Genomic DNA, 27008 nt, shown 5'->3' with positions numbered 1-27008 from the left:
GCAGAAATGATATTAGGATTTTAAGAGAACAAATAGCTATTATCAACTTTTTTGTCTTCTTTTTTGGTAATCTAGGGCAGGGGTTATATCTATTAGAGAAGGGTACTATTGCATAATAAATATTAAATGTGGCCCAAGATGTAAGCCAGTAATATACAACCCTTATTTGTCTTAACATCCCAACCAAGGGAATAAATAGGATCTCGCCCCTTCGGCTTATCCCCTTGCCTTGGTCATATCAACCTGCAACGTAAATTTTTAACCTTTTCTTTTCCCCTCCTCTCGTCGTAAATAAACCTTTTGCCGTTACAACGGCGGAAAATCGAGTCGGGTGGCGTAACGCGGTTGAGGAACCACCTGGAATATCGAACAGGAGTCCTTCCAATTCCCTCGGAAGATAGAGAGCAATCCTCCGATAACTCCATTGTGAGCCAACTGAGCGGAAGAAATGCATTAAAGGCAGCCGTGTTTCTCGGGGAGGAACCAGATATTTCGACTGATGGGAGCGTCAACCACAAAAGGGACTCCTGGTTCAACAAACCTGAGATCAGACTTTTACATCATCGGGATTTATGTAAAATGCACATGTTTAGTATAAAATATAATTTCTGAAATTTACACGATGTAGCGGAGTGTTGGATTTACATGATTCATCTCTGGTTCCTCCCCAGTGAAGTTCTTTCCTTTAGCAAAACTGTTACTTAAATCATTCGAAAAACGTAAGTATGCACAACCAAATTTCAGGATGTTAACAATAGGAATTTCAGTGTACAATCTATTATTATCTGTTCTGCCCAGATGAAATATATATATAAAAAAATAAAAAATAATATAAAATATAAAAAACTTGCGTAGAACTTGGAAGGAACAAGTTGTTTTTAATTTGTTTAATTGTACAATAAAATACCCGGAAAATTTAAACAATTGTTTACTGTATATAATCGAGCTTACAATTAAGGGCCTCTTAAATATTGAAATTATAATATCGTCTTTGCTTCTATGATTTCAAATTTGCCTAATCCATGTAAACGCCGGCAATTTGATCAGGGTAGTTATCATCTTAAGCTGAAATTAATTAAGGCATTTTCTGAACTTGGCCACGGTCTAGGCTGGCAAACAGTGCGGACCTTGTAGTTCGTGTACACAATGGCCTGGTATATTGTCCGACGGAGTAAACAACTGACCTTGGTCTACAAGATAAGCTTGACTTTGCCAACTTGGGCAATTTCTTCTTAGAGCAAACCCCATTCTCCTTTCCAACAAGTTTATCATTTGGTCACCAATAAACTGTTTCTTTTACAGGCCAGTGCGGCAAGTGCAGGGCTGGGACGAGACGGCTCAACATGAACAAATACTGCAAAAGGGATTACGGTATTGACTGTTCGACTTGGGTTATTGTACGTTGTGTTTATTCCTAGAAAAATTGATTTGTCTCTTGTTCCGCAGCGATTTTGGCAATGGTTTTGGAAAGGGAGACGATCGACGACTGGGCAAGATTCAACACTGCGGTGCAGTCTGTGTACAAACGAGGAAGGGATTCGGGGCTTAGAAGAGGAGGGCTCAACATTTGGGTCCACTCGAACGATTTGGCTTGCAAATGTCCTAAAATCAAGAGCAACAAGTAAGTATAACACGAATTTCAAAACTGAAAAAAAAAATAAATGAGAACGCAGAAAAATTCTGATGTAACTCAAAGTCCCATGTTAGTGTACTATGTTGTAATTGATGTAATCATTTTGGCTAATCTGATTGAGTTTGCTATTTTTTGCTTTTCATTGGAAAACGTTTTACAACAAACAACATACAATAAATTGTTCTTAACAAAATCACACATATAATTAAAACTAACAAGTCCTTATGACATATGTTGACCATTGATGTTCATGAGTGTCCGAAGTCACCGTGTCAAAACCAAAGTGGATTGAATCTTCTTTGATTTTGTTATTTGATTTTTGCTTTTTTTTCGGTGTAAACCTCTTACAGCGTTTCCTTTTATTTTATTTTTTTATTTGTTTTAATAAATTTCTAAATTAACAATTTTTTTTCAACCACAACAGGTCCCCTTACACAGATCTTTAGCCGTTATAATTATAATTATATTCACTAATTTCGTGGTCCGCTTGACCAATTAAGCATTACAATTAATTAAGGTTTTTTTAGTTGAGATGAAAAAAAGTTAATGGCACGAGAGGGATTCGAACTCACGACCTTCGGCTAGAGACGCCGCTGCTCTACCACCTGAGCTATCGTGACCTCGTGCCATTAACTTTTTTTCATCTCAACTAAAAAAAACCTTAATTAATTGTAATGTTTAATTGGTCAAGCGGACCACGAAATTAGTGAATTTAATGAATCAACTGAAGTACACTTCACTAACCAAGCCATTTCAATTGTCGAGAATCCAAACCGATTACACGGCATTTGAAAAATGGCAAAAGGAGAGAAACTCATAAGGTGGGGTTGAGATGGGAAGTTAGTGTCCGAGTGGATCGAGGTCACGATAGCTAAGGTGGTAGAGCAGCGGCGTATCTAGCCGAAGGTCGTGAGTTCGAATCCCTCTCGTGCCATTAACTTTTTTTCATCTCAACTAAAAAAATCTTAATTAATTGTAATTATAATTATATTATAACGTTTCCGGGATGGACCGCTGCGCTGCGATCTGGTTTTACAGGGATTTTTTTCCCTGAGAGGTTTTATACAACAATTTTTAAAGAGAATTTTTGGCGGTTAGAACATTTCTAAACAATATAAATAGACTATTTTGACTAGTAGTAATAAAAACATGAGCACAATGAAACAATTAAATAAAAAGATTGTTAAATAGATATTACTAGCTTAAATAAACCCGTTCGACTATACACCTTTATAAATCTAAACAAACATTTCATATAAATTATTTAAATACACACATTATAACTTAGACTAGATATTTCATATAAATAATTCAATTGTATACTTATATAAACATGAGAAATGAAAACAAAATAAATAACTAAATTTACTAAAACGTGCTAGCTTAAATAACCTTAACGGACTAAATACATTTATAACTTTAAATATAACTTCTCAAATATATAATTTAACTATGTACATATATAACATAAAAAACAAGACATTTCATTTAAATAATTCGATTATGTACATATACAGTTATTAATAAAATGACTACTTGACTAGGGAATTAACATAGGGATCATAAAAACATATGAATAACAAACTTAACTAAAAAATATTACTAGTATTAAGTAATACTACCAGTTTAAGTACATGATTAAACCATAAACATTTTTTTTAAACTACCATTTTAATTAAATAATTTAACTATATACATTCATAATTTACACAAACAGTTCACTAAGAGTAATTAAATTTGTACATTAAAGTTCTTTATTTACATACATAAAATTAAAAGCCCTTGTGGGAATTTTTTATTATCGATGATTTTCATTTTGATTTTGTGAACTGTGTTGTTTTTTTTGTTTTTTTCATAGACACAATTTATAAACTTATAAACTCTTTATAATTGTGTTTGTTCTTTGTCAGTTCTACCAATTTACTTTCATCATCTATTTTTGTTTTTATTTTGCATTTCTAGTATTCTTCTTTTATGGTTATAAATTTCGCATTTCGTCACAATATGTTCAGCACTTTCTATATCCCCACATTGGCATAAATTGGTGTTTTTTAACTTGTAATTATATAAATATTTATTAAATTCTCCATGCCCTGTTAAAAACTGGGTAGTAATATAATTTGGTTGAATAAAATTCCCGTTTTTGATTCTTGATTTAATGCATGGCAAGAATTTATAAGTAGTTCGCCCTTTTATGCTTGCACTCAATCTTGCTTGCCATTTTGTTATAATTTCGTTTTCTAATTCTGTAATTTTTTCACTATAATTATTCCATGTTGTTTTCCTTAATTTGTGAATCTCTATTCTTTTAAGGAGTTTTAAGTCAATTGGTATCTGCCCTGTTTTAACTTAAATTGCGTCTGTTGACGTAGTTCGATACCCTTTACATAGCCATTTTAGTGCACCTCTTTGTATGGTTAATAATTTATTGACTTGGGTTTTTTTTAATTTTGTAGCCCAAGCTGGTGCTGCATAACATAGTATTGAAAGGTTTACAATTTCTATAATATTTTTGTGCTTTCAAATGTTAGCCCCCAAGTAGCTTTTGCTAAGTTAGCCAGGTAATTTTGTTTTCCTTCTAATTTTTTCCGGATGTTCTCAATATGGCTGCTAGGGTTGAAACTGTTACTGGTCACTACTCCTAAGTATGTTACGTTTTTTTTCACTTTTATTGTCTTCCCGTTGAGGCTAATTTTTGGGTTATTCGAGGGTGCTACTTTTCCTTTTAAGAATTGAACTTTGGTTTTTTCCTGTGATACTTGAAGCTTTTGTTGTTGGCACCAATTATGGACTATCTTTATAGCTTCTTCGCATCTTTCCTTTATTTCCCTTACGCTGTTTCCATCATCCATGAATGCAGTTGCACTTATTTGGTAGGTTTGCATTTTCTCCAATATTCCATCAAAGGCTATTATCCATACAAGTGGTCCTAGGATGGAGCCCTGGGGGCATAGTGGATTGAATCTGGATCGTAGTAGATGAATTCAATCTAGAAGTGTTACGATTCACATAAGAAGACATAAGTCGGAATAAATCGAGACAAGTATCTTCTAAAATGTTCTAAAGTACAAAACGAGAAAAACCCAGTGGACAAATGGTCCAGAAAACCGTCCATCCTGTGAGAACAATAGTACAAATGCCCCAGAATCAAGTGGAACGAGAAAGCGTATAAACGAATATGTAAATAGGCGTCATGCAGTTTTACAAATGGGCCCGGAGCATGACAAATCTTGACAGCTCCCTTAGCACGAGGTGAAAGCCTGGTTAGGAGGTGCCTAATTAGTCGTCGCAGCTCCATGAATACAAAATCAACTCCTCTTACAATAAAAATCAGGAAATTAATAAGCCTTGACCACTTAGAGCTGGCCTGTTATTAATGGCAACGTTCCCAGCGAGACGGTGCGACAACTCAATTAGTTTATCGTTAAGCGGATTTGTTTTCTCGGTGGTTTGATCTGGGGCCGTCTTCTCTGGTCCGCCTACTCTCCCTCTCAGCTTTTTTTCAAACAAATTTTTCAGTTATCACAAAATAGAGATTAACGATCACTAGAGATCGAACATATTTAAATATTTTATATGCCTGTTTATCACAATAACACCCCTTTGAATATACAAGTAATCTTGTATAATGAAGTTTCATTTGATCTTTGTTTTATGGGTCAGAATTGTTTTATGCCTTTTGTAATTTTACAGCCAAGTTAAGTTTCTTAAAATACAATGACTATAAACAAATTTAATTAATAGGTCGCACTGTAACTAGATTTTGTTAACAGGGATTTCAGCTATTCATCCTTATCTTTAGCCCGATTCATGCTTTCCTTTAATGATTCTCGACTCTGGCTTCGTTTTGTTTAGTGGGTTGAATAAGATTCTGTATTTCGTTTCTGGAAATTTCACCTTTGAATTTCTGTTGAGCGAGGCTTTACGTTCATTCCAGCCACTTGCGGTGGCCTTTCATCCCTTGATTATATCACTTTCAATTCCGTTAAAATTCAGTGAGGCTGCTAATAGCTTCTTTAACCTCGCCTCTTAAATCCTGACCCATTTTACCACCGATTTCAACGACATTTGATACAAGACTGTACCATCTTTAATGCTCTTTTATGCTAATTAAGTGTCTCTAATGCGTTCATATATTTAGCCGGACTTTTCTACATCGGCTTTCTCATTAAATTATCAAAGCTATGTTAAATTAATTTAAATAAGGCTGGATGAAAGAAAATCGTTACATGAAATGATCTAAATGGCTTTGTCATGGGTGAAGTAACACGTAAAACCATGTGTTGCTGTGTACCAAAGAAATATTAAGCAACACAATACCATATTATGTTACAGTGGTGATTTTATTTTACTAAGTGGACTTTATTTTTCAAATATTGGAAGTTATGTTTTCTTAAGAATGTTGACTATTGATTGGAAGAGTTATTCAGAAGGGCACTTGGCCTTTCTTAGATGGTCGTCTGTAGGTCGGGCCTGCAGGATGAAAATGTCTGTCAAATGAAAGAGTACAGCCAATAGATCAACTGCTTGAATTTTTATCAAGGTAGTAGTAATGGGCCACACAATACCATATTGTGTTATAGTGGTGATTTTATTTCCCTCCACTAAGTGGACATTATTTTCCATATATTGGAAGTTATGTTTTTTGACTGTTGATTGTAAAAGTTATTCAGAAGGGCACTTGGCCTTTCTTAGATGGTCGTCTGTAGGTTGGGCCTGCAAGATGAAAATGTCCGTCAAGTGAAAGAGTACGACCAATAGATCAACTCCTTGAATTTTTTTCAAGGTAGTAGTGATGGGCCATTTGTTCAATTAGAAGGTAAGTTACTCCTCTCAAGATGACGTGCCTATAGAGGAAAGAGGTCCGTTGAAATAGAATAGTGCCCACTAAAGTCACTTTCGTATACTTTCTAATGTTCTAAAAGTAGTGGTACTATTGGGCCATTGTTCAAATATGGTAGTGGTCTGAAGGTATTGGGTCCGGTATATTGGTGAAAAGTTTCACAATGAAAGACAACCTAAGTTCCTTGGATTTTTAAAAATATGTAGTAGCAATGGCCATTGCTTGAATTAGGTACTTCCTGACGATAAGGTGAAGAAGTCCGTTGAACGAAACATTACAGCCAACAGGTCACTTTCTTGAACTTGGGATGGTGGTGGGGGCCATGTCTCAAATAGGGTCCCTACTATGAGGTGAAGAGGTCCGTTGAACGCAAGAGAGCATTCTGCATGTGCTTCCTTGGATTTACATAAAATGGGCCATTTCTTAGTAAGGTATACCTCTGAAGGTAGTAGGACTAGACTGTAAGATGTAGAGGTAGTCAAATTAAAGATTGCGGCCTACAGATTCGTACATTTTGGATGGTATTTATTTCACGGGCCTAGCACCTTAAGCACGTAACACTTTACATATGGTCTTAACGTAAAGATGGGAAGGATAAGAAGTAATAGGAAGTATAGGAAGTAGGTAATTAATCGTACTGAGTATTTTGTCCATGTCCAGTCTTAAAATTTTCGTAGCCAAAAAACTGTGTAGTCCGAGTTGTTCAAATACATGAAATGTCGTTTTGTTATTTTCTTCTAATTGCGAGGATATAGTGCTGGCCTGAAGGAGTTTCGCCGAAATGTCAAAGAAAAGTTTGTTTGAATGGTGCCTGTTAGTTAATTCTATGCAATCCTAAATCGTGAATTTTGATGGAAAAACTTCAGCGCATAAAAAGTATTTTCATTTGGGAAATGCACCATTATTTGTAAAAGAAGGTAGCCTGAAGGAAGAAAGTCGGGACGGTAGGATAATGGTTTGATCTTTAATTTTAAACGTCTAAGCGAGGTGACGGTATTGATCCGTGGACTTTTATTCCAGAAAGTCTTCAACTCTAGTATAAACAGTCTTTCAATGTATGAAGCGTCATTTCCTTAAGGACACGGTGGTTGACTGAAAAGCTATGTCGGTACCATTCCTGTTTTTTTTATATAATAGATACCAGGAACTGGAGGAGTTCCCTCCTGAGCACTGCAGCTGTACAGCTTAATGTACTTTATCCCTGACTCCATTTTTTGGGGGCACGCAACACAAGTGTGAATTTGAGCCCCCGGTGTGCCGGTGTTCTTCCATCGAAGAAACTCATTTTTTGAAGGGGGTTGGGGCCAAATTCAGGGTCGCTGAGATCTGATCCCGTTCCTTCCGTTGATGAGTGCCGTGTCAATTTCTTTCAATTGCGGCCACCGGTCCCCTTAGTCTTCAGAAAAAGTCCAGAGGCGAAGGTGGGATCGAATCCACGACCGCGGGATCCACTAGCCGAGAGTCTGACACCTTAACCACTCGGCTACCACTGCCCGGTTCGTTTCGGGCTTATGAACTTTTAAAAATCTTTAAATATCTAGGAGCCCTGCTTCTTTCTAGGACCCGAGCATCAGCCGAAACTTGAAATTTAGGGTCTATCGAATGATCTGAAATGTAGATCATGATGCCTGCGAAGTTTTTTTTTTTGGTGGTGTTGCCAAAAAAAGGTTCAGAAGATGCATGGATGGTCACTGGCGAATTCGTACAAACGGAAGTTGAACGTTTTGTACAAGAAGTCAAATATTATGAGAGAAATAAACTCTAGCCGCCTCAAATAGATTGGCCACGTGGAAAGGATGCTAGAGGACAGGACTGTAAATAACATTTTCTCGGTTAAACCAGGTGGATTACGGATGCGAAAGAGATAGTTGGACGACGTCAAAACGAAATCAGAAAAATGCAAATCTGACGCTGAAGAAGACACGCAGTGCCTGGACCGATATTGTAGAAGCCAGTGCCGTTTAAGGCTGAAGCTTGAGGAGTATCACTAATACTGGAAGTAGATGTTTAATAATTAAATGTTAGTTGAGTAGTATCATCAATATTTTTTTAAAGAGACTCGTCAATTATCTCAATAAGATGTCTAAATATTATTTTTATCAAGGGATTATCTTGTTGTTTGTTAGAATTGTCTTTTCTGTCCTTTCAGGTTGATTTGTATAAACGGCATTTGTGAAATAGTGGTTTGCCTTTTAGATACAACCCCCATCGGAATAAATGGTCAAAAGCCGCCCTGGGAGAGATTTTACAAGGGACCCCAAGCAGTTTTTAAGGCTTGAAAATCCGTGTTGATACGACGGGAAACAAAGCTAATTAATATTCAACCCGACGGCCCCATAAACGCCAACGGTTAAACGTGTTTTATGGTAATTGTCCTTACTCCTCTGAATGGAAGCCCTCTTCTGAATAAACGAATTAGCGGGCCCGAGGACGTTGAATTATTGCGGTTTTCTAGCGGTCTTAAACGGGATTAAGGTCGGCGAGAGTCGTGTTGTATACGAGTCAACTGTACACGGTGGTTCATGTCAATTGTAAAGGTTGTAAGGTGTCAAATGTGAGGCTGGATTATCAGGCCTTAAATTTAAAAAAATCATATTTTAATAAATAATATAAAAAAATTTTCTCGGTGAACATTTCACAGTTTTGAAGGCATCTGCTAATGTTTGACACACACATATAACAAACGATAAATAATACGTATAATAAATATAAGAAAGATTGAAAGAACAACAGTAGAAATAGGTGGTTTTGAGAGCAACACAGCAGACTGGAAAGGAGGATCAAAGATTGAACACAATCTAGATCTAGGTTAGTCAGAGTATAACCTCAAACGAAATGGAAGAAGCAACAAAAGCTATCACTGACTCAATATTGAAGGAGGAACCAGATTTCCCAAAAGCGATGCTCTACAGAAAAAGCACTTATACCAGGGACAAGCGATTCAACTGCAAGAATACTTACAATATTATAATGCTATGCAGCGAAAAATGAATTGCCTGGCGGTAAGCAATAGACCGAAAGGAATAAGTAGGAAAAGAAAACGGAGAAAGCTTGGAGGATATCTTACGCTTTAGCTAACCTATGGAAAAAGTCTATATAAAAACTGGCCTCCACAGTCACGGTTTCCAAGTTTTCACACTATCAAAAACGACACAATTGCAAAATCCAACCAATATTCCGATTCTTCTTCTTTCTTAAAAAAGTTCTTTAAAAATTGTTTGAAGCAAGCAAAATATTTTAAAAGAGCACAAAAAACATATCGCTAAAGACGGCTAGGGATGGTTTGGAAATGCATGGACGTGAAAGGCAGAGTGGCAGAAATAAGGACAATACATACCTCCTAGGTTCAGGAGGTTAGAAGAGGATGCCCACAAGAGCATACGTTAGTCTCATTATTTTGGAATGTTTGGTGTTTAACAGTCGACTGGAAATTCTAGATGAGCAAAGGAAATACACCTTATATTTTTGACATTCAATAATCTTCGGCTCATTAGAATGGACACCCTTCTTGAAATAACAAAATCAAATTCCACAAACCATGTTTTAAAATCATAGGAAGCTACATCAAAACCAAAATGGCCATGGCTACAATGCACACTTTTTGGTCCATAAGGTTACCAAAGAATGCCCACAGGTTTTTGTGTTAGGCCCAGTATTTAATAGACTCCTGGCACAGATATAAGAAATGTTCGTAGAATCTGTAGCCTTGGTAGTTGACCTTGTAAGAAAGACCAAAGCCAACAGTTTCACAAAGGTCAAGGAAAGATCCAAAGTAGTCGTGGACACAACTCATTCATTCCACTGATTTTGGTGGAAGACTTCTTAAAAGTGGCGCAAGGAGAAGCTGAGGTTACACGCTAGTGCTAAAAGGTACACTTACTCTCGCGGTCATTGTTAAAATAAGAGGAATATCCATCAAACCTTGTAAAATCTTAGCGGTGCACTTTCGCCGAACAGAATCGCAAGAACGACCGTTGTATTAAGCTCAAACGTATTTGATACACCGAATATGTATAATATATCTACCGATACCTACATAAGGAGGTCCAGCCTATGCACGTGAAAAAGATAACCAAACTATACTGGAACAAAGACATAGTAAAGGATATCGAATAACCACTGCGCATTCCTTCCAAGTTTATATCGCCTATGGCCAACCTACAAACATCACACCTTAAAAGTAAAATTGTCATAAGACAAATTAAAGGAATGAACGCCCCCAATAAACAAATAAATGAAATAAAAATAAAAACCGCTCAATATAATGAAAGATAGACACTTGAACAACGAGGAAAGAGTAAATGCAATGTGGGTGTTCAGGCTTATGGTATGGTATGGTATGGTGGAAAAGATACTAGGAAGCGTGGTTTGTATTCCCCAGCCTTCTGGCTTATTGTACCTTTTTAGTTCCTCAGTTCAGTCAATAGACACAATCCTTCTTCTTAGATGTGTCAGGTCATTGACTGTAGCTGCTGCAATTTGATTCCCTAAGTTTTTTTCTTAAGTTATGTTAAACCTCCTTTGAGCAGCTGCTTCGCATTCGAAGATTGTATGAGTGGCTGTTTCCTACTCCTCATAATCTGCAAATGGGATTATCGCTGTGAATACCCATGTTGTATAGGTGTTTTCTCAGATGCCAATGACCGGTTGATAGTCCTACCACTCCTCTGAGTTTGGCCTTCTCCAATTGCAGCAGTGTTTTTGCCAGTCTCGGTGAGGGTTGTTTCATCATACGTTGACTATGTCTAGCACCGCTAGAGTTTATCCACTTCTCCTTTTGTTTTGCTTGGATCAATTCTGCGATGGAGGATTCTACATTTGTTTTTGTTATCCCAAGGATAGGTGCGGGGCCTATGTATGGTCTTGCTGATCCTCCTCTCGCCAGTCTGTCTGCTTTCTCGTTACCCAAAATTCCCCTGTGCCCTGGCACCCAAGATATCATCAGGTTGTTGAGTTTCCCCAGGTTTTGGAGATTTTGGATGTATTCACTGACTAATTTTGATGTGATTCTTTTACATGCTAATGCTTTAATGGCTGCTTGGCTGTCTGATCTTATGAGGATATTTTTGTCAGTGTAACCTGTTTTAAGATTTTCCATGGCACAAGCATTGATGGCATGTATTTTCGCTTGAAAGACCGAAATGTACTTCCCTAATGAGTTTGATTGCTCATGTTTTGGGCTTGTACAGAAAACGCCTGATCCGGTTCCTTCGTTTGTTTTGGAGCCATCTGAGTACCATATCATTGTATCTGATGCTCTCCTGTGTTATTCTTCTCCTTTATAATCCGTTGAGACTTTATAGGAAGTTGTGAAAATATAATCAGTCCCCATTTCTAATAATGAGTGTCTGATTTTGTTGATTATGGTTGTATGCCCGAATTGTTTAGTTCCTTCCCAATTTAATTGTTTCTGGAGCTTAACTGAGCTTTTCCTAGCCTCTCCTTGTATAAATATTTCCAGTGGAGGTAGGTTTAACAAAGTTTCTAATGCGTTTGTAGGGGTTGTTCTCATGGCCCCTGTGATACATAGGTTTGCTAGTCTTTGTATGCTGACTAATGTTTGGATAGCTAATTTTTGTTGAGCTTTGTTCCACCAGATTAGTGATCCATAGGTTATACTGGGTCTTCTTATTACTGCCGTGTATAGCCAATAGGCCATTTTCCGTTTTAGTCCCCAAGAGTTCAGGCTTATAGTTAATTTCACTAATTTTCGTGGTCCGCTTGACCAATTAATATCTTTCAATTAATTAAGGTTTTTAGTTGAGATAAAAAAGTCAGTGTCACGAGCGGGTTTCGAACCCACGACCTTCGGCTTGATACGCCGCTGCTCTACCTCTTGAGCTATCGTGACCTCGATCCACTCGGACATTATCTTCCCATCTCAACCCCACCTTTTGAATTTTTCCCTCCACGAAAATTAGTGAATTTAATAAGTTAAAATGACGTATACCTTCACTAATGCTCTCCGTGGCCATTTCATTTGTAGCCTAGAATCAAAAGATTAGACGACATTTGGAAAATAGCAAAAAGGAGAGTAAATTCAAAAGGTGGGGTTGAGATGGGAAGTTAGTGTCCGAGTGGATCAAGATCACGATAGCTCAAGTGGTTGAGCAGAGGCGCATCTAGCCGAAGGATGTGGGCTCGAATCCCGCTCGTGACACTGACTTTTTATCTCAACTAAAAACCTTAATTAATTGAAACTTACAGTTAACTTTATTGATATTGATTAAGTTTGTGATAACAATCATGGCTTTATTTTTATCATAATTATTGTAAATTATCTTTGCTATCATGCCGACTGAGACTGTTTCTGCATCCATACATCAAGATTTTCGTTACTTATTTTGTCTTTTTTCTGCCTTTCAGGAAGTACCTCATCCTAGGAAAAGAGAGGGACGGTGACAAACCAGGTCTGACTATAACTCAACGATCCATTGTCATCGAATGGAAAGACGAATGGCTCAACAGGATGCGAAGATTCCAGAGGAGGTCGAAGCAATGCAAGTAGGCCATCATCGTCGACAAAACGAGCAGGAAAACACTAAACAAAATTTCATAATTTAAAAATAAATAAAAATGAAGCATCACCCGAATGTGATTTTCCAATTTGATTTTCTTCTTTGGTGTTGATTCTAATTTTTTTTCCAGAAATAATATGAATTTCCAAACTCCAATTTTAACCATATGCGCATATAGCAGAGAATAATCGAAAATAAAAAATAAAATACTCAAAATCATTGTATTATAATTTTGTAAATAGGTGTTAAATATTTTGTTTATTTTTTATTTTGTCATCAATTGATGAATTATTACGCTTCTTTTTTTCTATTTTTTATTTTTTTTTTTAAATATAATTGATTTTAAAACAAAAAAAGAAATATTGTAAAGATTATTTATTAAGATTTCCCCTTTCCTTTTCTTTCTCTTAATTGTGTAATTTGTTTATTTTTGTGTCATAATACTAAATAATTGTCTAATTAAGGACATATTTATCAGGCCTAATTTGTTAAAACAATCATTTTTTACTGTATTAGGTTTTGTTTTGAGGAAAATTTTGCATGATTTTTTAATATTTTCCCGCCCTGCAGAGTTTCCCCCCTCTTATTCTCAATGTACTTAAATTTCTAATTTACTTTTAAAGAAAGTTTGGTGAAAGCTTTACATTTTAACACAAGAATATTAAATCGCTATGACATCGTCTATAATGTGCTAATCCCTTTGTACTGTCGTCGGCGTTAAATTTTTGAAAGAAAAAAAAAACAACCCTACATTATTTAGGTGTTAGCCAGCTTGTTAGTAGCTTTTCATTGTTTATTGATCATCGTCGTGTTTACCTCGCAATCGATATTTTTTTCTGAGAAAAGTACACAATCAAAACGTACAATTGGATCAAAATCCACGACTAATACCATTGGGGGTGAGTTTCTTGGGATTTAAATAAAACGACTGGCCTAAAAATTCTCCAGGCCTAATTTATTTTAAAAATAATTGTTTATTATTTCCTCCTTATTCCTTGGACCCATTACATATCACGGAATAATACAAGCTTCTTTAGCCTGGCTTTAGTAAGATTTCTAATAAATAATAGTCGTGCCCTGAGAGAATAAAAAACAAAAAAGCGTAGTCTCATTTTGTGTTTCCTTTCTATCCTAATTTCCTCAGTGTATTTATATGGAATAAATCTGTGTAATTTGTAATATTCGTGTCCTAGTTATTGTATATTATATCTTAATACAATTATAAATATAAATATATAAATATAATTTATTTGAATGTAACTTTTAGGAGGTATGGTGTCCAGAGAAAAGTATGTCTCGATATTATTATATATAAACGGAAAAAATTAAAATAAAAAATGAATATAATTATTGTAACATTAAACTACCAGTTTTTACATTGTAGATGTATTATATAATAAATAAGGATTTTGAAAAAAAGTGTTGTTATTTCAAAAATAGTTTAATTTCTTTTTCCCCATGAAGGTGGATACACATTTTTCAAATTCATGGATACTGTAATGGCTGTAAGCCTGAGATCTAGTTGTTGATGTGGCATTGTGTAAATTTAGATATAATTTTTTCTTTAGTTCTTCTCTTATTTTGTTTTGTCATCTCTCTCTCTCTCTCTCAATCTCTCTCTTTATCTCTCTCTCTCTCCCTCTCTATCTATCTATCTATCTATCTATCTATCTATCTATCTATCTATCTATCTATCTATCTGTCTATCTTTCTGTCTATCTTTTTTCTTTTCTCTTTTCTTCCCTTATCTTCCTTTTTTGGTCTCCATTGATAAATATGAAACCATGTTTAATGTTCCATTTTCTACCTTCGTCAACTTTCTTAAATTTTGCCAGATGTTAAAACTCTTTTAATCTTTCGGTATCCATTGACCAGACAGGTCGATACCCTTAGCGTTTGTATGCCTCTTATTAACTAATACACACACACACACACACACTCACACACACACACACACACACACACACACACACACACACACACACACACACACACACACACACACACACATACACCCTCACTCACTCATTTATTGTTGTTTGTGTATATATGTTTCTGCGAGTGCATATATTTCCAAAAATCCATCTCTTTTTCATTATTTTCTCTAGGTTTTCTATATTGCTTCTTCTCTTGCTTCTCTCTCTCTCTCTCCCTCTCTCTCTCTCTCTCTCTCTCAAACCTGTATACTCAGACATCAATGTTGAAACTAATGGATGTCATACTTGTTGGACTATTAATAAACGCATGATGACGGTCTTAGTTTTATTTTACTTTTCACAAACATCTGATTCTTTGAGCTATTGTTTGCTTCTTCATACGTTAAAGCAGTTAAATTGTCTGATCTGTCTTGGAGGATTTGAATCACAGGGAAAAAACAATCTGTGACTGGGACGAATGGTGAAATTTTTGTTCGGAATGTGTTTACTTAGGTGTTTCGCATGGTTCTGTCTTAGGTCCATTTTTATTTTCCATCTATATCAGGGGCATATTTGCTTCTAAAAGATAAATTAAATATTATTGTATCGAAATAAGGTGACTTCCATGTGCCCTCTTCGAAAATAGGGCATGGTATTATGAAGGTGAATGATGAAAGTATTTGTAAATGCGTTGACAGCAAGAAATAGTTGTTTGTAGTTCGCAATTAACACCTTCGATTTTAAATAACTGAATAGAACAAAGGTACTTGAAACTGACTTGCCTAATGTGATACTGTGAATTGCTTGTGTGTTACAATTAGTAAAATCCTTTCGTAGAATCTGCAAATGAGTAGCAAAGTAAAGAAAATGCATCAAGCGCTGTACCAACTAAAGCAACAACAGAATATGTTACCGTTCGAATTAAGAAAGCAATTGGCGGCTTTGTGATTGCGATTCTTGTCTTTAATTACATAACCAGAGTTAGGTACAAAATTACGGAGAACTATGAACTCCATGGTGAGATTCTTTTTTGATGCAAGACGTGAAGAACACATTACTGCATACTACCGCCACTTAAAGTGGCTTCATGTTGGAGTACAGGAGGTTTTATTTTCTGCTTTCAAGTTTTTCTGGTTCGTTCAAAGCCAGGTCTAGTTGTCACAATATTTGTGTTTTCGACTTAAGATTAGAGGTCAGCTATAAATGAGGTCGACCAGAGAATGTGGTACAGATTTGTATGTACGTCCACATAGGACAGCCGCTCAACAAAAATCATTTTTAATCTATCCTTGCAAATTGTGGAACTCCCTTCCCATTGATGCTTAAACGAAAAACCTACAAAAGTTTAAAAATGCGATAAACAGCTACATCTTACAAAATTATCATAAAATAAAAGAGGTTACACTGGTCATAAACCTTTTAAGATCAAACAGCCAACGGTTCTATAAGCTTCAAACGTAAAAAAGTCACTCGCCTAACAGTCGGTGACTGTATCCAAATCCTGATATATCAGATAGCCTGACAACACCAGAAGTGCCTGGGCACAATACAATTTTTATTAATGGGGAAGCAGACAAACAAACCAGCGGAGGATCCCAAAGACTCAAAATCTAAAACAAGATCGAACATAACTATTTCTCAGAATGGTTTCACACAAAACAAAAGAAGAATTAGACATCACTTTTTAGGTCTCTCTCTCTCTCCTCTCTCTCTCTCTCTATATATATATATATATATATATATATCTTTATCTTTGTTTTCTCTCTGTCTCTCTGGTTTTTAGTTTTTTCTTTCTCTCGCTCATTCTTTCCGTCTTTCTCTCCATATTTTCTCTCTCTCTCTCTCTCTCTCTCTCTCTCTGACACCCTCTGTCTTTTAGTTTTTATCTCTCTCTTTCGCTCATTCTTTCCGTCTTTCTCTCCATATTTTCTCTCTCTCTCTCTCTCTCTTCCTCTTTGTTTTCTCTCTGCCTCTCTGTTTTTAGTTTTTTATCTCTCTCTCTTTTGCTCATTCTTTCCGTCTTTCTCTCCATCTTTTTTCTTTTTTTTTCTCTCTCTGGCAACTTCTTTCTCTTTTTCTCTCTCTCTCTCTCTCTCTCTCTCTCTCTCTCTCTCTCTCTCTCTCTTCCTCTTTGTTTTCTCTCTGCCTCTCTGTTTTTTATGTGTTTTTATCTCTCTCACGCTCATTCTTTCTGTCTTTCTCTCGATATTATTTCCCTCTCTGACACCCTCTTTCTCTTTTCACTCTCCTACCTTCTCCGCGATCACTCTCTTTCATTCTTCTCTCTCTCTCTCTCCCTCTCTTTGTTTTCTCTCTGCCCCTCTGTCTTTTAGTTTTTATCTCTCTCTTTCGCTCATTCTTTCCGTCTTTCTCTCCATCTTTTTTCTTTTTTTTTCTCTCTCTGGCAACTTCTTTCTCTTTTTCACTCTCCTTCCTTCTCCGCGATCTCTCCCTTTCATTCTATTTTATCTCTCTCTCTTTTCTCTCTGCCTCTCTGTTTTTAGTTTTTTATCTCTCTCTCTTTTGCTCATTCTTTCCGTCTTTCTCTCCATCTTTTTTCTTTCTCTCTCTCTGTCCCTCTTTACTCTATTCTATTGTTTCCTATTTCCATTTCTGTAATTTCTTATTATCTCTAGTTCTCTTTTTACATTGTTTTCTCAATATTCCTTGTTTTTGACAAGACTGGTAATGCAACATAATTAATTTCGTTGCGGATTACATCACCTCTCTGACCGAATAAATCTCACAAACTAACGTAGATTAAGTTTCCTCTGACAGATTTGTTGTAACGGGCGACCTGCAGTCTTGCATTTTCTGCACTGCGATCAATAACAAGTAATGATAACTAATCCGTCGTTTAATTACACGCACGCTAAACCGTGCTGTGTGATGCGTGAAATCGAATGAGCACGCTCTGAGGATTTGACACGGCTTACACCGGTTTCGACGAGTGGCCAGTTATTAATGAGGGATGAAATTAACCGCAAGGAGATACTGTCTGACGGCGCTTTAAATGTATTTCTAAACGGGCCTAAATAAACCTAACGCCAGTCGCTCTGCAAGTTGACATGCTGGCATTTGTCCTAACTGGATTTCTTAATTTATATTGTAGCCAGTGTGTTCGTACCTACCTCCATTGGAAATATTCATTCAAGGAGAGGCTAAGAAAAGCTCACTTAGGCTTCAGAAACAATTAAATTGGAAAGGAACTAAACAATTCGGGCATACAACAATAATCCACAAAATCAGACACCCATTATTAGAAATGGGGACTGATTATATCTTCATATCTTGCTATAAAGTCTCAACGGACTATAAAGGAGAGGAAGAACACAGGAGAGCATCAGATACAATGATATGGTACACAAATGGCTCCAAAACAAACGAAGGAACCGGATCAGGCGTATTCTGTACAAGCCCAAAACATGAGCAATCAAACTCATTAGGGAATTACAATTCGGTCTTTCAAGCAGAAATACATGCCGTCAATGCTTGTGTCCTGGAAAATCTTAAAAGATGTTACACTGACAAAAAAATCCTTATAAGATCAGACAGCCAAGCAGCCATTAAAGCATTAGTATGTAAAAGAATCACATCAAAATTAGTGAATGCATCCAAAATCTCCAAAACCTGGGGAAACAGAACAACCTGATGATATCTTGGGTGCCAGGGCCCAGGGGAATTTTTGGAAGAAAGCAGAAAGACTGGCCAGAGGAGGATCTGCAAGATCATACATAAGCCCCGAACCTATTCTTGGGATGACAAGAACAAATATAGAATCCTCCATCGCACAATGGATCCTAGCAAAACAAAAGGAGAAGTGGGTAAACTCTTGCGGTGATAGACATAGTAAACTAATGATGAAACAACCCTCACCGAGACTGGCAAAAGCACTGCTGCAATTAGAGAGGGCCAAACTCAGAGGTAGGACTACTTATCGGTCACTGGCATCTGAGAACACATCTACACAACATGGGTATATACAACGACGACCCCATTTGCAGATTATGTAATGAGGAGGAAGAAACAGCCACTCATATCATCTTAGAATGCGAAGGAACAGCTCAATAGAGATTTAATCTAACGTACGGAAAAAACTTAAAGAATCGAATTGCAGCAGCGACAGCCAATGACCTGACATTTCTAAGAAGAAGGATTGAGTCTATTGCACTGTACTAAGGAACTAGGAAGGTACAATAAGCCAGAAGGCTGCAGTGCCTGGGGAGTGCAAACCCCGCTTCCTAGTATCCTTTTTCACCATGCCATACCATACCAGTGTGTAAGTTCATCAGGTCTCATTGTCCGCCGGTAATTTAAACGGCAAGTAGCAGGAGAAAACACCGCCCAATAACTTAATAAATAAAATTAACAAGGAATGCTATACACGTTTTGGCTTCCCGTTTTAAATTTGTCATTTGAAATTACGCTACCAAAGTCCATTAATATTTTCCGTAGTGGATTATTAATCTTTTAAATCCTACCCCATGTAAAGCGTTCGGAAGTCATTTGCGAGAAGACCTGTTGAATATTTATTACAGGGGATAAATATACGTTTCGTCCATATAATACATACAGACTTGGAATTTATTTTATGTATGTATTGAGTTTTTTCTCCTTATCTACCTTTTATCGATGGGAATGCTTTAGCCTCGTATTTGACACTAATTTGGGTTTTATTGTCGGTCTCTAATTCATGCTCTGTCTGTCTCTGTCTCTCTCTCTCTCTCTCTCTCTCTCTCTCTCTCTCTCTCTCTCTCTCTCTCTCTCTCTCTCTCTCTCTCTCTCTCTCTGTACGAGCAAAGTGATATTTTGTTTCATTCATTATTTGTTTTATATTTTACGCTATGCTTCTCTGGTTCTCTGTGTCTGTCTCGGTTTTTGTCTTTCGGTTTCTGAAATGTTTCAAGTTTTATCTACCTATTCCTTTCGACTATTTCTCCATGTATTTGTCTTTTTCATTCTGTCTGTTTCTCAATGAATTACATTTGACTGTAATTTTTTCTATATGCAATAAGTTGTCAGATATAAGACCGACAAAAAAGCATTCTTCGTTCCATGTTATTCACTATTTATTCTTCATCCTGCCAATCCATCTCAATTTCATCTCAACCCTGTCAGTCTTAAACACACCACGATTACAATAAAAACCACCTGCAAAATCCACTAACACTTCTAGCTCAGCGACGAATACAGCAAAAAGTGGAAGATTAAGTTGAAAGAGTGGAAATATCTGAACTACCGACGTCTACGCAAGTCAAATACCTCAAGCTACACCACCTTGCAGATTGACGTGGAATCCCAAAAAGAAAGAAAACCAAAAAACAATTCGTGAACAGGATATCTTTCTCCAACAGTATCCTTAATTTTGAAAGAAAAGAAATTATGTAAGTGGAAGAAAAGTATTTTCTTTACTGCTCACAAAGGTTTTAAATGACCAGCACTTCTGGTTTTCAAATTTTTCTATATGCTATGCTAATTTTAATTTTGAGTTAATATTTATACTAAAAGATCTCATCCCATAAAACAAATGTCAATAAACACACACTAAGTAGTAGTTAAATTAAATAACCTCACTTCATCAGGAATCAGTGTTGCCCACAGTGTTACCAAAACTTGGAATGAAGGGAAAATTATGTTAAGCTTTACTACCGGTAGTACATACTACTATAATAAAATAAGTTGTTAAGTTATGGTACGTTAAGTAATTCGGCTACTGAAGTAGGGTTTGTCGCATCGGCCACCCCGGAGGCACCTAGCGGGTGGACGAAGTACTCCAACTTACAGGATCTAGCATCAGAGCACTCCACGACTGGTAGAAAATCTTTCTTATAATTTAAAAGAGAAAATTGTCGCTTATTTTGATTTGCAAACAGTGGAAATTATTTCTATTTCATTTCTATTTTATAGTCTAAATTTGTGCATTGTTTCTTTATTGAGTTTCTTGATATTCGTTCAAACCATGTTGAAAGATGTGAATGTTACTTAAATATTGAAAAAATCCAAGCTATGATTTTGTGGCTACCTGACAATTTAAAAAAAACTATTGTTATTAAACAACTGTCACAATAATGTTTTTGATACTTACTTTTCACAAAACAATAACTAACTTTCTTACAATTTTAAAACTGACAGGAATTATCTTAAGCAACTTCAATCTACTTTGTTTAGGAATATCATCAACGTTAAACAAAATTAAAAAAAAAAGGAGAACGAACATGTTGGGGAAAAGTAGAAAAGACAGATAAATGAATGAATGCCGTTATGAAAGAAATTATTAATAGAGAAGAGCAAGAAATACAGACATCAAAAATATAAAAATTTAAACCAGAAATGAAACAATGTAGGAAAACTAGAGAGGAAAAATAGATAGGATTAAATAAAAAATAAATTCAAAAATAATAATAAAATAGAGAAAATCAATGGATAAAAGTGAGATAATTATACAGTAGCTTTTGAGAAAAATGGGGATGACACCTGTTGTCACCCTGTGTTATAGTGATTGACGTTATATTAAATATTGTTTAATTATTATGTTCTCTTTCATAAGCTTTTAACATAAATTACTGCATATTTATAAAAATTAAATCTTCGTTAAATTGTACATTGTATAAATAATCATACAATTTTGATATGAATGTCTGAACTTTTTGTTAATGCTAATAATATGTACTGGCCAATAATTCCACAGTAAGGATAATTTGATGCCAAAATACATTGAACTGCTTCATATAAGCCAATACTTCTACCCAATTTGAGTAAAATTTTAGAAAAGTTTCTATTGAAAATAATTCTTACAATCATAAAATCTCAAAATATAATTCCGGATCGTCAATTTTTGCAACTGCCATTCAACTATACAACGATACCACTGTTTGGTAGATATTATCCCATCCTCTCTAGAGCTAGGACAATCCTGTTTTGAGCCTTCCTTGTTTTAAGCCAAGGATTTGATCGAGTTTGGCGATAGGGCTTGGTGTTCATGTTTTAGGACATACTTCCATCTACCTTACTCTCACTACTGCACAGTTATTTCAATGATATGTTTTTCCGATTTATTGAAAGTCTTGCCTCTCAGAATATTTCACTATCCGTGGTGGGGTTACTCAGGGTTTCGTTCTGTCCCTCATAGAAATACATACCCAGATTTATAAGGCTGACATCCATCACATCCTCGAACCACCTCATTCACATTTACAGATGATACATTGCTTTTCCGTATACCAGGTCGTCCTTAAAAGGACAATGAAGATATTTTGTCCTTATCGGACGTTTTGATTCTCAAGATGAGAGCTGACGCACCTCACCATACGACAGAAGTATGTTAATGCCGCAGCATTGGTGTAGACGGGGGGCTACCTAGGCCGAAATACATCAGACTGGTCTCCCGCGCACTCCCTAGATAGAGAAGGCCACTCTATCTCTCAGAGTTCTGAGGCCCCCCAGCATAGAAACTTCCGGATCCACTCCGGCCGCGGTTTTGTTTAAAGTGGAATTGCTAACCACACCCTAGAGGAGTACCGCCTACGGTAAAAGCCTCTAATCGAGCTCAGCCTAGGTAGGCCACGTAGGTGTCTACGTGCAAAGCATACTCGAGTAAGAGCAGCCGATTAATTACCCGTTCCCATCCGCCACTACTCACGCATTCGAGGGACTTTCGCGTCTTCAACTCCTAAGTGCTGCCGTCAGATCCTTCGTATCCCGTGAGGCCGGGTGAATAACGATGGTCATACGCTAGTTTCGTGCGAAGGTCACAGATAGAAGACAGCCTCTTCTCCAGGTACCCGCTAGAGGTGTCACCACGCCCAACTACGAGCCCATTCCCAGTGTAACAGGGGCTGAACCTTGGAACATTGCTTCCCGATTTACTCATCGTCAATAAGACAAGAGGATCTTTAACGTCCGCACCTGGCTCATGGCCTTATCGGACGCTTTGATTCTCAAGATGAGAGCTGACGCACTTCTGCATACGACGGAAAAGTGTTACCGCCGCAGCATTGGTGTAGTGTCCCGGCCCCTAAGGATCAGTAGCCACGCAGAACCTTGGAACATTTCTTTTACACCGTAGTACATGCAAACGTCTATGCAGACAGGATCTGGTACCCTAACCAATGTGTGCCTCTGATAAAGCACCCGCCGCCCCATGCCGACGCGAGGCCGACACCAGTACATCTTGTGCTTTAGAGAGGTTGCCACGCCCTCAAGGCTGCACCATTATTTTGCGCCCGGTAACTGGCTGACATCCATCACATCCTCGAACCACCTCACTCACATTTACATATGATACAGCGATCCTATCTAGTAACTCCGGTCATGTCATTTCCACTCGAACCTTAAACAATACCTCACACTACTAAGGTCTTGTTGTAAAAGCAAAGAATAAAACTTAACACAGACATCTTCCCACATTACCTCTCCCCTGCGGTCAATTTAAATAATATTCCCCTCCCAACTGCGGACAAGGCACGGACTTTGGAAAAATGCTTGACGTGGAATCCTCACACACGAGTGAAACGTCAAAAAGGTACACAATACCCGACCATTGCATTACTTGTTGACAAACGCTCTGGTTTATCACTAATATAAAAGGCTGGTTTTCAACACCGTAATGAAGGCGATATGGACTTACTGACAGAATGTATGAAGTTCAGCCAAACATTCTAACATCCGACGTATCCAAACTGTCCAATCTTTAATCTTACGAAAACTCCTTGATGCTCCATTTTATGTATCAAACGAAACTACACAAACAAACTTAAATATTATATTTGTCTAAAATGAAATCCACTCTTGTTATCAAAATATAACAAACTTCTCCCAACAATTGTAAATTAGAACACATATTTTTTAAACTGTAGCAGAGCTCATCAGTAAACATTGTATTTTTTTAATGTGTGTAACCTGTAAATAAATAACTAAGAGATAGAGTATGCTCAATTCTGGGAAGTTGGATCTCGGAGCTCTGAAACTTGGACGGGCGTGAACGACGGAGAAAGGCGGAGAGCGAGGAGCGTTTTGAACTGAGGGTGGCTGGAGAGGCAAACGAAGTCACTTACTTAAGTCAAGTTACTGTTTGGTGGTAACGACAAAATAAAAAATTGAGTGGCAAGCGCTGAATGGTTGGTATCGGAGTGGGGATATAAGAGACCGCTCTTTTTTTCAGAGTGGTTCATCTTTCAAGTTAGTGATGATATGATCAATTTGGGAGCAGAACCCCATCTCTAGTCCTAGATTTAGCGGTTTTGTCGTTAGTTTATGCAATAGTTCTTTGATGCATTTTTTTTGCATGCCTTAGTTCTGGGCTCTATCCTCATTGAGCCAAGGACTTATTTTTAAAGCATTATCTGATCTATCCCCGTTTTTGGCAGTGTGATATGCCACAAAAGGTCTCAGGGCAAATAGGTGTTCTCTTTGAACTTTCTATGGCCCTTGGTACGTTGGATGGTTTCGTACCATATCAAGAGTAATTTTCTTGATTTCACTAATGTCTAACAGGACATGTATGGATGTCTATGAACTTTAGAACCGATGGGGTTGTTGCGTTTACTACCGTCTGGCTGCCAGTAGATAACTATTATGTTATGATATTCTGGTATTTCCCAGCCTTTTGATTTTCCTGGCACTCACGATGTACAATGTGAAAAGATTTAGTCCTTGGTTTATTTTTATAAATACAAGGTCCTGCCCCATGCTCGGTGTCATCTTTATACCAGATATGGTCGGCAATACCGAGGATCCCTTTATCTCATTCTGCTCAGTCTAAAAGGTATTTCATTTTGAATTTAGTGGTCATTAAATCAACTATACATCAATTTAAATCAAAGAATATTTTGAAGGATTTCTTTTTGATATCTATCTGCATGGTCGATCACTAGATTGTTTAGTAGGAATACACTGTATACAAATTAAAATGTTGGCATTATCTTTTAAACATTTTGTTCAGACACAAAACAAATATCATCGATGTATTGTATGTATATTTATTTTTATTATTATTTATTTTTTAATGCATTATTAGTTTAATAGTACATAGTATAGATGTTTATATCATCAAAAGGGGAATTAGGGTTGAGTTTTTCAGATCGAAGTTTAAGTTTTACCTTATTCCGGTTTAAAAATGGGTGTGCAATCATGATGGTAGTTTTTCGGTTTGTAGAATGATCTGTTTTGGGATAATCAGATAAAGTTTGACCCTTGCAAATTGTATTTACATGGCGCAAGCTGTTTCCGGTCACCCCTGACGGAAGTCCGTCCTCCCGCCAATACCTCGTTGACGTAGTACAACAAAGGTGAATAAATATATCCAGAGGTGAAGAAAAAAAAATGAATTGCAATAAAACTTGCTTTAATTAAAGCTCGGGTGAAATCGATGCCGGGCTTGCAGTTTCCTTCTATTTTATTGCTCGATAAAGAGAATTACTCGAGAAAGGTGCCACTGTGGAATTTGCAATTGTAATGGCTTGTAATTCGGCCGAGACAATCTTCATGTCAGGCCTGAGGATGACGGCGAATTCGACGTTTTATCGCTCTCATGAATAATAAGACACTGTTCCGCGACGTTAAGCTCTAGTGGGTTGTCTCGTTTTACCAGGACGGCTCTTTGGATTAAATGAATGAAACGGGAATTTTTCCAAGCCGTCCGAAAGCGTTGTGTTAGTACAGCCAGTGTTAGAAAATCTAAGCCATTTATTTAGTTAAAAAAGAAATAAAGAAGGTTCACCTACACCGCCGGCTGTGGGCATCCTTCCCCTTTTCATTTAATAGTCAAGGGTGAACTTGATGTAATTGCTCTCTTATTCTTCTAAATAAACATAACTTTCTCGCCGGATTTTACAGCCGTAAGTTTATTTCCTGTAAAACTTTTCACGGACTTATGTTCAATCGTTAACATTGTTAGCATTATATCTTTATTAACTATTTAAACGATATGTACATATTTTTTTCACTGTTTCTTCCAATAATATTTTAATCTCTTTTTGCCATTACTAAAGTGTCCAACATTCATGAACTTTGTGATTTTTGGCCTTGAGGCTGATGGGGCGATGATGAGTCTGTTGTTTGGTCTGTACAGATCGTTTTGGTCATTTAGTCGTTTTAGGTGTGTGTGTGTGTGTGTGTGTGTGTGTGTGTGTGTGTATGTGTTTTGTATGGTGGACACTATAGTTAGTGAAAGACGTGAGAAAGCAGAGAGAAAAAGAGTGAACGAAAGAGAGAAAGAGAGAGAGAGAGAGAGAAAGAGAAAGAGAAAGAGAGAGTGAGTGAGGGAGAGAATGAATGAATGGTTTATTAAACTGAGGGTAGGAAACAAACGTTTAATTTTATTCCGCTCTAACAGCTAATTATAATAATTATAACAATTTATCGTAATATAATGTGTGGTGGTTAGTGATCGTTAGTCGATGATTATTAACATTTTTCAATTAATTAATATTTATGAAAGGTACTGGTTAAGATAAAAAAGTCAGTGTCACGAGCGGGATTCGAACCCACGACCTTCGGCTAAATACGCCGCTGCTCTACCACTTGAGCAATCGTGACTTCGATCCACTCGCACACGATCGAAATCACGATAGCTCAAGTGGTAGAGCAGCGGCGTTTCAAGCCGTAGATCGTGGGTTCGTATCCCGCTCGTGACACTGACTTTTTTATCTTAACCAATACCCTTCATAAATATTAATTAATTGAAAAATGTTAATTGGTCAATCGGACCACGAACTTTAATGGATTTAATAAGTAACAAAATTGCTGCAATAATATCTTTAAGTAACGGAAATTTTTTATTGGCCGATTGTCAACACCAACCGCTTTTGACATAGTATTTTTCTATGAATATATTATTTCATCTATTTTTATTTTTGTAAGATTAAATTCTGCTAGAATCGATCCACTTCCGTATTTATATATTTATTAAAGGATTCCCTATCGATTTCAATATTTGCTCTAGCAAAGTGTTTGTTCAATTCATTAATTGAGATGACAGATGGTTTTTTTTTTTTAAATTTTAATACCATTATTTTGTAATATTTTCCAATAGTCAATAGGGTTTTGTTTCTGATCAAATACATCTCTGAAATTTTTATGGGGGGGGGCCGCAACGGTTT

General features: G+C 36.7%; 1 protein-coding gene and 1 non-coding gene across 2 annotated transcripts in view; both read left to right on the top strand.

Moving 5' to 3' along the window:
* LOC106663498 (netrin-1) overlaps positions 1-13256 on the top strand; it is a 98523-nt gene extending 85267 nt beyond the window's left edge. The window contains exons 4-6 of the mRNA XM_024230290.1: positions 1303-1371; positions 1447-1621; positions 12843-13256. Of these exons, the coding sequence (XP_024086058.1) occupies positions 1303-1371; positions 1447-1621; positions 12843-12984 (386 nt within the window). The 3' untranslated portion in view covers positions 12985-13256. The remainder of the gene's footprint in view (positions 1-1302; positions 1372-1446; positions 1622-12842) is intronic.
* Positions 13257-26470: 13214 nt separating this feature from the next.
* Trnae-uuc lies at positions 26471-26543 on the top strand. Its single transcript has one exon. It is a non-coding gene; the product is annotated as a tRNA-Glu (tRNA).
* Positions 26544-27008: the final 465 nt, after the last annotated feature.

Source organism: Cimex lectularius, unplaced genomic scaffold (assembly GCF_000648675.2).
Source record: "Cimex lectularius strain Harlan isolate CLEC.00 unplaced genomic scaffold, Clec_2.1 scaffold403, whole genome shotgun sequence".
In the NCBI taxonomy this organism is placed as follows: Eukaryota; Metazoa; Arthropoda; class Insecta; order Hemiptera; family Cimicidae; genus Cimex; species Cimex lectularius.
Note: the sequence above shows the minus strand (reverse complement) of the source record. Positions and strands in the feature narration are given on the sequence as shown.